Source organism: Rattus norvegicus, chromosome X (genome assembly GCF_036323735.1).
Source record: "Rattus norvegicus strain BN/NHsdMcwi chromosome X, GRCr8, whole genome shotgun sequence".
NCBI classification, from domain to species: Eukaryota; Metazoa; Chordata; class Mammalia; order Rodentia; family Muridae; genus Rattus; species Rattus norvegicus.
In genome coordinates, this window is record NC_086039.1 from 108,890,796 (window position 1) to 108,902,783 (window position 11,988).

The window sequence follows — 11,988 nt, forward strand, 5'->3', positions numbered from 1 at the left end:
TATTTAAGTCTCTAATGCATCTCTCAAATGTTTTACAGAATTCAGTATACATGTCTTGCTCTTCTTTTTAAAATTTATATTAGTGCTTGAAACTCTTTTTGTGTCTATTAAGTCATTTAATTATCCTCTGAACTTTTGAGCTCAGAGTTTCATAGAACCATGAGTTCAAAAATCATTTTCTTATATTGCTGTGAATTTATAAATAATATATTTTAGATTCTGAATGATGGGATACAACATTAATACCTCCACCTAGGAGGCAGAGGCAGGCAGATCTGCATGAATTCAAGGCCAAAGTAGACTACACAGCACATTCCAGGTCAGCCAGTGTTGGATAATGATACACTGTCTCAAAAGAAAGTATAGCAGACTATAAGAAACTGGCAACAATAATATCATGGTCAATAATTGTGGGATGATGAAGGGGCACAGTAAACACACAGAGGTTTAGGAGTCAGAGAGAACTGAAATCCTAAATCAAGCAAAAGTAGGTATGCATGCCAGTGAGCTCGTCAATTAAGAGACAGAAGAACCAGGAGTTCAAGACCATCCTCTGCCTTACAGCAAGTTCACGGTTGGCCTAAACTACATAAACAAACACAAGAGTAGCAAACTCTTCCTCCAGTAAAGTCACCTCCTGCCCTAGGCCAGATTTCCTAACTTGAGTTCTTCGCTCACTTGCAAAGTCTCACGAACCTATCTTCCCTCTCCACTAGCCTTGTAATATCTGGGGTTATATGGGTCATGTGTAATATTTAAGAATTTACCAAATACTTTCACATATTTTACTTTTAAAAATTGTTTTTAATGTCAGGTGTGGTGGTTCATACCTTTAACCCCAGCATTTAAAAGGCAGAGGCAGGGGTATCTCTGAGTTTGAGGCCAGTTTGGACTATTTAGTGAGGTCCAGGACAGCCAAGGACATGTACAAAGACCCCATCTCAAACACACACACACACACACACACACACACACACACACACACAAACGCACGCACGCACATGCATATGCACAAATGGAGGTATAAATGTAATTTAATTTCTCCATTTGAGAACAGTCTTATATATTGTAAAATGAACTTGACTTGCTCTAGATAGCCAAAGATAACAGGATGACTCTGAACTCCTGATCCTTTTGCCTCTTATCTGCCAACTTCTGGGATTTCAAGCATGTGTCACCTTAACTATTTTCTTTTTCTTTCTTTCTTCTTTTTTGTTAAAAATTTATTTTATTTATTTTGTGTACATAAGTACACTGTAGCTGTCTTCAGACTCACCAGAAGAAGGCATCAGATCTCATTACAGATGGTTGTGAGCCACCATGTGGTTGCTGGGATTTGAACTCAGGACCTCTGGAAGAGCAGTCAGTGCTCTTAACAACTGAGCAATCTCTCCAGCCCCTATCTGTTTCTTTTCAATGTGATGCCAGCAATCAAACCCAGAGTTTCATACATGCAAAGCGATTGCCTACCATCTACATCCTAAGCCCATCTGTAACTGCAGTTTCAGGGGACCTAATACCCTCTTCTGACCTCCATGGATACCGGGCTCTCAAATGATACACAGGCACATATGCAGGCAAGCACCCATACACTTAAAATAAAAGTAAAATTTTTAAATAATTTTTCCATGTCAAAACAACTTTGCATGAATGTAGCAAATCCACCACTGATACGTAATTACTAGTATGAAAATCTTTCTATGTGTTTCTGGGTTCCATTTGTTAGGGTTTTGTGTCTATATTTATAGACGTTGCAATCATAAGATACTTGTCTGTATTTTTTTTTTATTTTTGCCAGCTGGGCATGTTGGCACACACCTTTTTTTTTTAAGATTTATTTATTTATTTAATGTATATGAGCACACTGTTGCTGTCTCCAGGCACACCAGAAGAGGGCACCAGATCCCATTTCAGATGGTTGTGAGCCACCATGTGGTTGCTGGGAATTGAACTCAGGACCTCTGGAAGAGCAGTCGGTGCTCTTAACCACTGAGCCATCTCTCCAGCCCCAGTTGTCTGTATTTTTTTTTAAAGATTTATTTATTTATTTCGTATATGAGTACACTGTAGCTGTCTTCAGACACACCAGAAGGGGACATCAGATCCTATTACAGATGGTTGTGAGCCACCATGTGGTTGCTGGGATTTGAACTCAGGACCTCTGGAAGAGCAGTCGGTGCTCTTAACCACTGAGCCATCTCTCCAGCCCAGTTGTCTGTATTTTTAATGTGGTGTCTTTCCTTTCTCTTTTATATTAAGATAATACTGGCCACCGAATGAACTGAAATGTATTCTTCTCTCTTTGTTTTGAAAACAGTGCCTTGCTATAGCCAAGACTGCCCTGTCCTCTGGTTCATGGTGATCTTCCTGCCTCAATCTCTGAAATTCTGGGAGCTAAAAGCAAGAGGGTCAGGAGTTCAAGGCCAGTTTCAGAACATAGTGAGTTAGAGGGTAGCCTAGGCTATAAGACACCCTGTCTCAAATAAAAAGGTAGAGTATTAGAGTCAGACATAGCGTTATATACTTGCAACTCCAACACTTAGAAAACAGGCTGGAGGATCACCATAAGTTTATGTTCATCTTGACATACCTTATTAATTCCAAGCTAGCCAGGGCAATATGGTCAGGTTATGTCTTCAAGAAAGTGGTATACTTAAGGCTCTAACCACGGTTGAATTGCATATACTTCTTTCAATTCAGATTGGTGTTTACGTCATGTATCTGGAACTCAGTTGCTGGGTGCCAGTGCTGTGGTTTTTGTCCTAGCCCTAAGTGCTAGTGAAAAGTAACACTGGCACATTGATCTAGCCTTGTCAAACTGGAGTTTGAAAGCATTTAAAGTCTTGTTTTCTAATATCTTGGCCACCATGGTTTCTCCAACATAGACTCAATCCCAGGGGCCACCTACAACCCATATGACCTTAAGGAAATCATATAACTATTTATGTCTGTTTCTTCCTTTGCTAAATAGGGATACTGATACCTGTCCACATACTGATACTATTTTGCAAATACTGGTTTGTGAAAATAGAATGGGATTATATGGAATTTATCCTGACTGTTTTTGTTGTTATTTTGTTTGTTGTGTTCGTTTGAAGCATGGTCACTTGAATCTCAGGCTGGCTTCAAACTCACTCTGTAGCTGAGAACTACCTTGAACCCCCAAGCATTCTGTCTACACTTTCACCAGAGCTGGGATTACAGGCACAGGCTCCCATGCCCAGCTTTGTGCTGGCTTTTGGTCTGTCTGCCAATAGCAGATCAAGCTGGCATTATCTGAGTATAATCTCACAGATGATATGAGATGAGCTTCCAAGGAAGCCTGATAGAGAAGATGAAATTTGCTGTAGTCAGGGCTCAGATGTACACATCCACTATCAAGAGCTGTTGATAGGAGCGTTTTGCCACCGTATGGATACAGGATGGTAGCCAGCTTTGAGGAGTCATAAGAATCATGTCCCATGCTCATTCCTTATAGCACATCCACCATATCTCTTGTACACACTACACATTCAGATACCTAAAATTTGCCCAGCAGGTAACTATCCTTTTAGGAACGCTGTGCTCCTGGCAATAAGCAGTTTTGAAATGTAAACTCTCAGGAATTGTACTAGCTGGGTTGGGGTTTTGTCTGTTTAATTTTGATTTTCGTCAGTCCATTTTTTGAGACCCAGGCTCAAACCATATCCCAGGCTGGAGTCTAAGGTGTAGCTTAGGCTAGCTTCAAACACATTCAGTCCTTCTCCATGTGTTCTAAGTGTGAGCCACTACGCTCGGCTTCACGAGCCAATTTAACACCTTCTTGGTGAACACAGTCATTTCTCATATCAAGTTCTTGGACTAGAAGAGATCCAAGGTAACACAGGAGCTCCAGAGTACTGGCCACAAAGGTGTGGGGACAATGACAGAAACAGGAAGAAACAAAGTAGCACAAGACAAACCTCATCAGACCATGCTTTCCCCCTTTTCAGAGGTGATGAGGCTTTTGCATCTCTGGCCATCACATTCTATTCACTCTGCTTGCACTTTCAGCCATGGAATGGTTCATTGGCTCCCCTCCCCCTAATCTCTAGCACCCAGGCAAAGCTCTCTCTTGGTATCTGTCACCCAGTCCCATTGCCTATGGGCCAGAGATGCCAAAGGGGCTTTGCTCCAGTCCTCAGCAGCAGGTTTACCTGTGCATTCTGTTTTTGGGTTTAGATCACATGCACAGTGCCCACCGCCCTGTCACTGGGGGCCACCTGGGGAAAAAGGAGAGTAGTTATGTGGGCAGCATGGGCACCAGCCCTAGGAAGTCGAGCCGATGCACGACCCCACCTGCCGACTCTGAGCTTGTCAGCTTCTGCTACCTCCACATGCGGGAACAAAGGAAGGAGCAAGAAAGCAGGACAGATGTCAATGAGAACCTAATCTTCTTTGAAGAAACCAGGCCCCGGACCAAATCTGACCCCACATCCAAAAGCTCTGGCCAAGGTTACGAGGTGATTCCTGATGACTTTGATGCAACCAGCCTAGACCATGAGCCTTGTGCCAGCAGGGCCAGGTCTTATACTTTGGACAATTCCCTTGGGGCAGAAGCCCTGAATTTCTACTGTGACTCTTGCAAAGTCAAACTCCAGGAGCAGATGGGGCCTCGCAAAGGTGGGAGGCCTGGTTCCTCTAGGGACAACATGGTAGACTTAATGTCCCTCCCACCACCAGGAAGTGAGGAAGAGGAGGAAGAGGAAGATGAGACAACTTCTCTGTTGCCTGCCATCGCTGCCCCACCCCCTGGTTTCCGAGACAACAGCTCTGATGAGGATGATCCCAAGCGCAGAGCTGTTCAAAGTCAGGAGCAAGGACGTCACCTGCGTGGACTTCTGTATGATGAGATTCCTGTAACACTGATTGACAGTGTACAGACTCGGACAGTACGCGATCATGCCCAGGAGCTGGATGATGCTCTCGTGTCTACTCTGCAGGCTCTGGAGGCCCTGGCTGCTTCAGAGGATGGACCCCATCCCCCACCCCCACAGACTGCAGGTAATAGCCCATTCCTCCTCCTTCTCGCCCTCTTCCTTCTTCTCCTCCAGGAATGTCCACTAGGCGGCACTGCTTCATTTCAAGCAGGTGCTACAGTGACTGCTATATCAAAGGCAATAACTGGGCAGCAATAATAGTTCACAGTAAGGCTCAGGAACAAGGAAGCTGTGCACCAAAGATGTGATTCGTCTGTAGTTAGAGCTCTATTCCTCATAATTCCATACCTCTGGACAGTTCTTGCAGATGAAATCCAAGGATTTGGAGCCGTAACATAAATCAAGGCCAGGATTGAGGAATAGGAATATAGAAGAGACATGGAAATAGACAAAGAATCTCAGCATGCTCCAAAAAGCCAACTAACTTCCAAAATGGCCTGTGATCAGGACAGCCATGGGCCATCTCTACTCGGAGCTGGGGTCTTTAGGCTATCTGAGAACATAAACTCATTTTTAAATAATTTTTAAAATTTATTTATGTATGAGTGCTATCTGTATATACATGTGCATGCCAGAAGAGGGCATCAGATCCCTTTATAGGTGTCATGAGCCACCATGTGGTTGCTGGGAATTGAACTCAGAACCTCTGGAAGAGCAGCCAGTGCTCTTAACCAGCCCCAAACATAAACTCTTGGGCAGATACACCAGAGTCCTTCACTCACAGGCAGTGGAACTCATGGCAAGACACACTCTTCTGTGGGTCACTGTTGTCATCCAAAACTGGTCTTATAACAGTACTCACATCACATGAAGATTAAATGACATCACTCAGCCAAAATACTTAAGCACTACGTCACACACAGTGAAAGCCCAGTAATCAGTAATTCTCTTACCTGTTAATTAATAGAATCATGCAATATGCTTGCTATTCTCTATTATAGAGGCATGAAAATCCATCTTCTGAAAGGCACAACATGTACCACACACACACACACACACACACACACACACACACACACACACACATACACACACACACAACAACAACAACAACAGTGACAAAAATCAATAAAGAAGCACAAGGAATATTTGCAAGCATGTGAGTCCGGGTCAAGGATAGACAGAGCAAGAAAAGGGACTGGGATCAAAGGAAGCCTGTCTTTTCTATACCAAAGGGATGCCTTATCATCGGGCAACCCCTGTATGTCTGCCCCCTACCCAGGCTGGCATCTGTCTTCTCTCATCATCTGGTGCTCCAATACTGATTGTTTTCACATCCAAGGCCCGAGTGGCTGCCAGAGAGAGAAGAGGCTCAGCTAAATAGCTTCAGCTGCAAGGGCTGGCCAGATGAGGAGAAACAGAACAGCACCTCTTTTTGCCAGCTCTCTTCAGGACAATTAACAGAAATTTCCTAGCCGTTGAATCTAAAAATGGTGTTGATTGGCATGCTGTTTTACATGTTAATTTCCCACCAAAACAGCCCAGATCTTCTTTTTTGGTATTCCTTTTTTGGATTCCAACCTTTCCCACCCCCTTCTCACATCTTGTTCCTTTTTGTGTGCTCTTGGCTTCTCCTCCTTGACTACTTTTGCCCAGCTTGAAATACCGCCGCTACCTAACATTTCTCCCTGAACACTCTAGATACAGTTGGAGAAGACCTTGATGTCATAACAAGCCCCACTCTTGTTCTTCCAGGTCTGATTGTGCTGGCCACAATCACTCCTGAGTCATCACTGGACTCGGGCCATGAAACCAACTCGTCAGAGCTCACAGATATGTCCGAGATGATGTCGGCCATGAAGCAGCACCAAAACACCACCTACTTCCTGGCCCAGCACCTCAACAAGGACAGCCTCCTGGCCCGAAAGGACCTGCCCTTCAGGATCCAGGGCTGTGCAGCTCAGGCTGTTCTCACTGCTCCGTATGCTCTCGGGCCCCCAGATCCCAACCCATCCCTCCAGCCAGCTGTCACTGGCCAGAGTCCTGCCCCTGCTGGCGCTCGCAGAAAGATACCTCAGTCAGAAGCCCAGGTGCAGGGAGACAGAACATACTCCTTGGCAGTGCACCCAGCGCTGTCCCCACAGCTTAGTGAGCAGAAAAATCTGAGCCTGCTTCCTCCAGTTCCTGAGGACAGAGGGCCAGGCCACAGTAGGGCTGGCCTAGAGATGTCACTGAGGTCAGCCACACCATCCCTCAGTGAAGAGCAGGTCTCAGAGCTTAGGGAAAACCTGCCCAAGGAAGTCAGGTTGAGCCCTAAGCTTATCCTGGACCCAAAAGGCAGTGTGACCCCAGCTATAATCTCAGCTGCCCTACAGCAGGTGGTACACAGTAAAAGTCTAGCCACTCCTGGCACAGCCTTGGCAACACCCTCCAATAGGGGGGAGAGAAGGCTAGAGGCTAGCATGGTGAGGCCTGAGGTCACCATGGGCAGGCCAGAAGTTAGCAGCAGTGCCAGCAAAAATCTGAAGTTTAAAATGAGCCCTGGTGCTCTGGAGACCACACGAAATTCTCAGCAGCAGCTGGGCCCAGAGGTCTCTGCCAGCCCCAGAGCATCTACAGGCAGCAGGGGTGATAACCTCCACCTTTCCCTACAAGAGGACAGGTTTCCTGTTCAAAGTTTCCCTCCTAAGAGCTATCTATCCAGAATGAGTCGAGACTCCATGGGCAAGCAAGCTACTGGAGATGTGGCAGGCAAGGGTGGGCCAGAGGGTGCTAAGCCTCCCCCAAACAAGCAGAGCACAGTCTCTGGCCAGGGGGAGAAAGGGCAGCTGGAGAGCATATCTAAAAGCAGCAAGCTTGAAGAAGCCAGCCTGCTTCCCCGAGCTGGCTATCCCATGGCTCTGCAGAGCCCAAGCTGCCAGTCCCGAAGCCACAGCCCTAGCTGCCAGCCCCGTGGGCCGAGCCCCAGCAGCCAGTCCAGAGGCCAGAGCCCCAGCTGCCAACCTAGAAGCCAGAGCCCACTCAGGCCTCTGGCCACCAGCCGGCAGGTTAGCACCATGCCCTCGAGAAAGCTTGAAACGACCCTGGATGGAGCCCACTCGGCCTCTGAAGGCCCCACAAAGCCCAAGTCATCCCGAGGTCCTTTCAGACTACGCAACTTATTTTCTGCCACCTTCCCTACCCGCCAGAAGAAAGAGACAGATGAGCGACAGGCTCAGCTGCAGAAGGTAAAGCAGTATGAATTGGAGTTCCTTGAGGAACTTCTAAAGCCACCAAGCCAGGGGGAACTCCCAGGCACAGAGTACCTGCAACCTCCAGCACCTGGCCGCTGCAGCTGCCAGCTACGCAGTAGCCCCGTGCAGCAGGGACCAGGGATGTCTCGCGAACAGAGACGCAGCTGTGACTGCAAGCGTATCTGCCGAGGGGGACGGCCACAGGCTGCCCAGACCCCTGCACCTGGCCTCCGGGAGAGGGAGAGGGTCGCCCCTACCCAGAGGCAGCCAGAGGCTGGCCCAGGCTTGAGCCTTAATAGTCCCATCAACATCCAACGCATCCGCTCCACCAGTCTGGAGTCCCGTGAGTGCCGGTCAGACCCTGAAAGTGGGGTTTCGTGCCTGAGCACGTGTGCCTCAGGGGGTGAATGTTTGGGAGATCCCAACTACAGGAAACTGATGCGCCACTACAGTATCAGTGAGCTGGACCAGGGTGACACGGTGTCGCTGACCTCTGATGTCTACCCACACCCACCCCTGGGAATGCTGCCTAGAGAGGTCAAGGAGATAGAGTCAGGCCTCCCACTAGGTTTGGGTCCAAAAGCCAAGTGTGCAGAGTCACCAACTCTAGGAGAGCCCTCCTACGTCCAAGTAGCCCCTGAGAGCAAAGGCCCCAGACAAATGGCTGTGTTTTCACTCCCAGAGGAGGTGTACCGGAGGCCAGCTGATCTGGATGAGGACAGTGAAAGTAGCAAGTGCTGTTCCATCCGCTACTGCTTCTACTACCGCAAGTGCGACATGGCAGATGATGCCAGCGATGGCAAAGATGAGCTCTCCTACTCCATCCCCATGAAGATCCTGCCTGGCATGAAGTTGGATGAGCAGGTGGTGCCTGTAGTGAGCAGAACCCTGCAGGTACTGGATGCTGCCACCTGCAGCAGCAGCCCTGAGGCCCCTCACACCCAGGAGATCGACCTTCGGGTATCCACCTTTGAGGGGAGCCTGGCTAAGATCAATGCCCTGCGGGCCCATGCCTACGGCCTCCCTGATGGCTTCCTGGCTGCCCGTCTGGATACCAATGAGCTGCTAACAGTCTTGCGGCAGTGTGTGGCCAGCCCCGAGGCTCGTGCTCCCAAGCCCTATGTCTCTCAGATTTCCGAGTACAAGCTAGAGCTAGCTCTCAAGTTCAAGGAGCTCCGGGCCTCCTGCCGCCGGGTAGCCAATGTGGACAAGAGTCCGACTCATATGCTGGCAGCCATTACAGGCAGCTTCCAGGTGCTGAGCAGCCTCATTGAGACCTTTGTGCGGCTAGTGTTCATCGTGCGCTCTGAGGCCCAGCGCCAGGAGCTGCTGGCCAAAGTAGAAGAGGTAGTGAGGAATTACACCTTCCTGCTGCGTGCCGCTGAAGAGTCCACAGCCCGGAACCTTAACCAGCAGCAGCAACAGCAGCAGCAGCAACAACAGCAGCAACAGCAGCAGCAACCGCTGCCACCACCACCGCTGCCAGCAGCCACAGGGCACCCACCCGGCTCCCCGTCATCGACTGTTATGAGCACATTCTCACGCTCCTTAAAAACCCTTATTAAGTAGGGCGCTTGCCCAGGCTTGTCCCCTCCCCATCCACGGTCCCAGGTTTGAGCTTTGTGGTCTTTGCATCTCGTGGTGATTGTGTGTTTCTGCTGGGCCAGTCAGGGTCCAAGAGCCTATCAGTCTCCAAGGCTAACCCCTAGACTGGGCTCTTTATTAAGGGCTGCAGGCTTAGCTGCCGCCCTGGGTGTCCTCACCCCTTCTTGGCCTCTGGGCGTCACTGTGAGGGCAAAGGTCCCTTGCCATTATGCCCACCACAGAGCTGTATTTTATCTATCTCTACTCTGGGGCTGATAGGTGACATCAAGTTCACCTCCTGCTCTGAGTTGGGCACCGGGGGAGCCAGGACCTCGAGCTCCTCCTAGCATCTGCTGCCCCAAGGAGGGCAGTAGCAGTAGCGGTAGGCCATAGCGCCAAGGCAAGGAGAGAGGGCGCTCCTTCCAGATGCGCCCACCCACCAGGGGCTCCCTTGTACCTGGCAGGAGCCACCTCAAGGGCCAATGCCCAGGTTGGATATGCGCAGAATACAGCCATGTCCGGCTGTCAGGGGCTGGCTCAACCAGTTGGCAGCCTTGGGAGCCCTTGCCCCCAGGTTCAGTAGCTCCACACCAGCCATCCCCAAAGTGCCCTGCCCCTTACTGATGGGCAGGGCAGCTCAGTCCACTAGGGAGCAAGCCTCTGAGATCACGTGTTTTGGGTAAGGTACCTGGTGAAAATGTCTGCTCTGGGAAGACCCAGCGCAGGTATCAGAGCCTGCCCGGTTCAGTCCAGCCCTGTGCAGGAGCTGTTGCCAGAGGCATGGGCTCCTCTCTCAACATCTCTACCAGATAGACTGTCTTTAGGAGTTCGATGTAGCTATGGATTGGGATGGGGGGTGGGGGGAGGGGGGAGGGGTGGGGGTGTTGATGACTATATCTTAAACTTCTGGAAGCTAGCGTGATATGTTAATCCTGAGTATATGCTTTTGGCTGTGTATTGACCCTGTGGATTTGTCTCTCTAAGAAAAGAAGCTGAGCGCCTTACCCGGTGCAGTCCTGCACCTCTCTCCCTCTCTGGAACCATCTGGAAGGGAATTCACACTGTTTAGCATCCTCTTTGACACTCATGTATTGCCGCTGCTACCACCACCACCACCACCACCACCACCACCACCGTCACTGTCACCGCTGTCACCGCTGCCACCGCTGCCGCCGCTGCTGCCACTGCTGCCATCACCACCACCACCCCTTCCCCAGCCCTTCTGGGAGTGAAGACACGGAGTCCCCTACAGTTATCCCACTGTAGGGAACAAAGAAAGCCAATGTTTCTTCTGTATAGATTGCTTCTTGTCCACTTCTCCATAGCTGCTTGTTTCCCACACCCTCCCAGCCAGCGTTGGTCTCTTTTTCATCACTGTGTGAGAGGCCTGTGTGAAATCTCTCGTTCTTATGTGAGTTTTATAAGATGTACACTGTGCAGAGCCCCTGCCTATCCTTGGTGATCCTAAGCGCAATAAAGCCTCCTGAGTGGCAAGGTCTCCCAGCAAGGAGGAGGGGTATCCTTCTACAGAAGCCAGCCCCCCTTCCTTGCCTCTCCTCCCACAGGACCAAGATGTTTAATGGGCCAGAGATGCAGCCAGTGGGGAACCCTTTCCCCCACGACCACTGCCCTCAGAATGTTGGCATGGTCTTCCTCTTCTCCCAACTTCTTGATCCTACACCTTCGCCACTCAGACCCTGCCTGTTGTCATTTCATCGCTGTCATTCACTCACCTCTCCCTCAGCCTCATGGAGAGGATACATTTTCTAATGTCTGTATATAGTATATATACTACATAAATATATAAATTATATATTACACTAATTTATGTCTTGTTTTTCGAACAAGAATGATTAAATCTATTCATCTTACTCTCCCAATAAGTCTTTGGAGTGTCTCTCTGTGGATGTCCTTGTGTCTTTGAATTATTGGTTAGTAGCAGTCCTTCGCTCCACCTGCGCCTTCATTCCCTGATACATGGGCTCATAGGGGTGATGAGAGCTAAGGATTCCACTTCTCCCATGTTCCTCCAACACAGAGGATCCTCCTTGCTTCTCTTGGAAAACACCCGCCACATGGGGTGAGATGTTTATCCCTTTCTATTGGTCATGGGACTTCTGGGTTACCTGGACACCATGGCTGTGACCTCAAAAGTGAAGGATTGAGGCTAGACAAAAATCACAATGTGCTCCGTTTCTAGGGCACCAGAGGGCCTGGGAGTTAGGGCGCCAGTTCTGAAACGGACTGTTAGTGTTGTCTTCTGATGTTTTAGG

General features: G+C 49.1%; 1 protein-coding gene across 6 annotated transcripts in view; it reads left to right on the forward strand.

The window, feature by feature from the left end:
• Nucleotides 1-11,598, forward strand: part of Frmpd3 (FERM and PDZ domain containing 3) — a 149,883-nt gene extending 138,285 nt beyond the window's left edge. For all 6 annotated transcript variants that reach the window (XM_039100596.2, XM_063280550.1, XM_039100600.2 and 3 more), the window contains 2 exons: nucleotides 4,201-5,022; nucleotides 6,654-11,598. In XM_039100596.2, coding sequence (XP_038956524.1) covers nucleotides 4,201-5,022; nucleotides 6,654-9,700 — 3,869 coding nt within the window. In that variant the 3' untranslated portion in view covers nucleotides 9,701-11,598. The remainder of the gene's footprint in view (nucleotides 1-4,200; nucleotides 5,023-6,653) is intronic.
• Nucleotides 11,599-11,988: the final 390 nt, after the last annotated feature.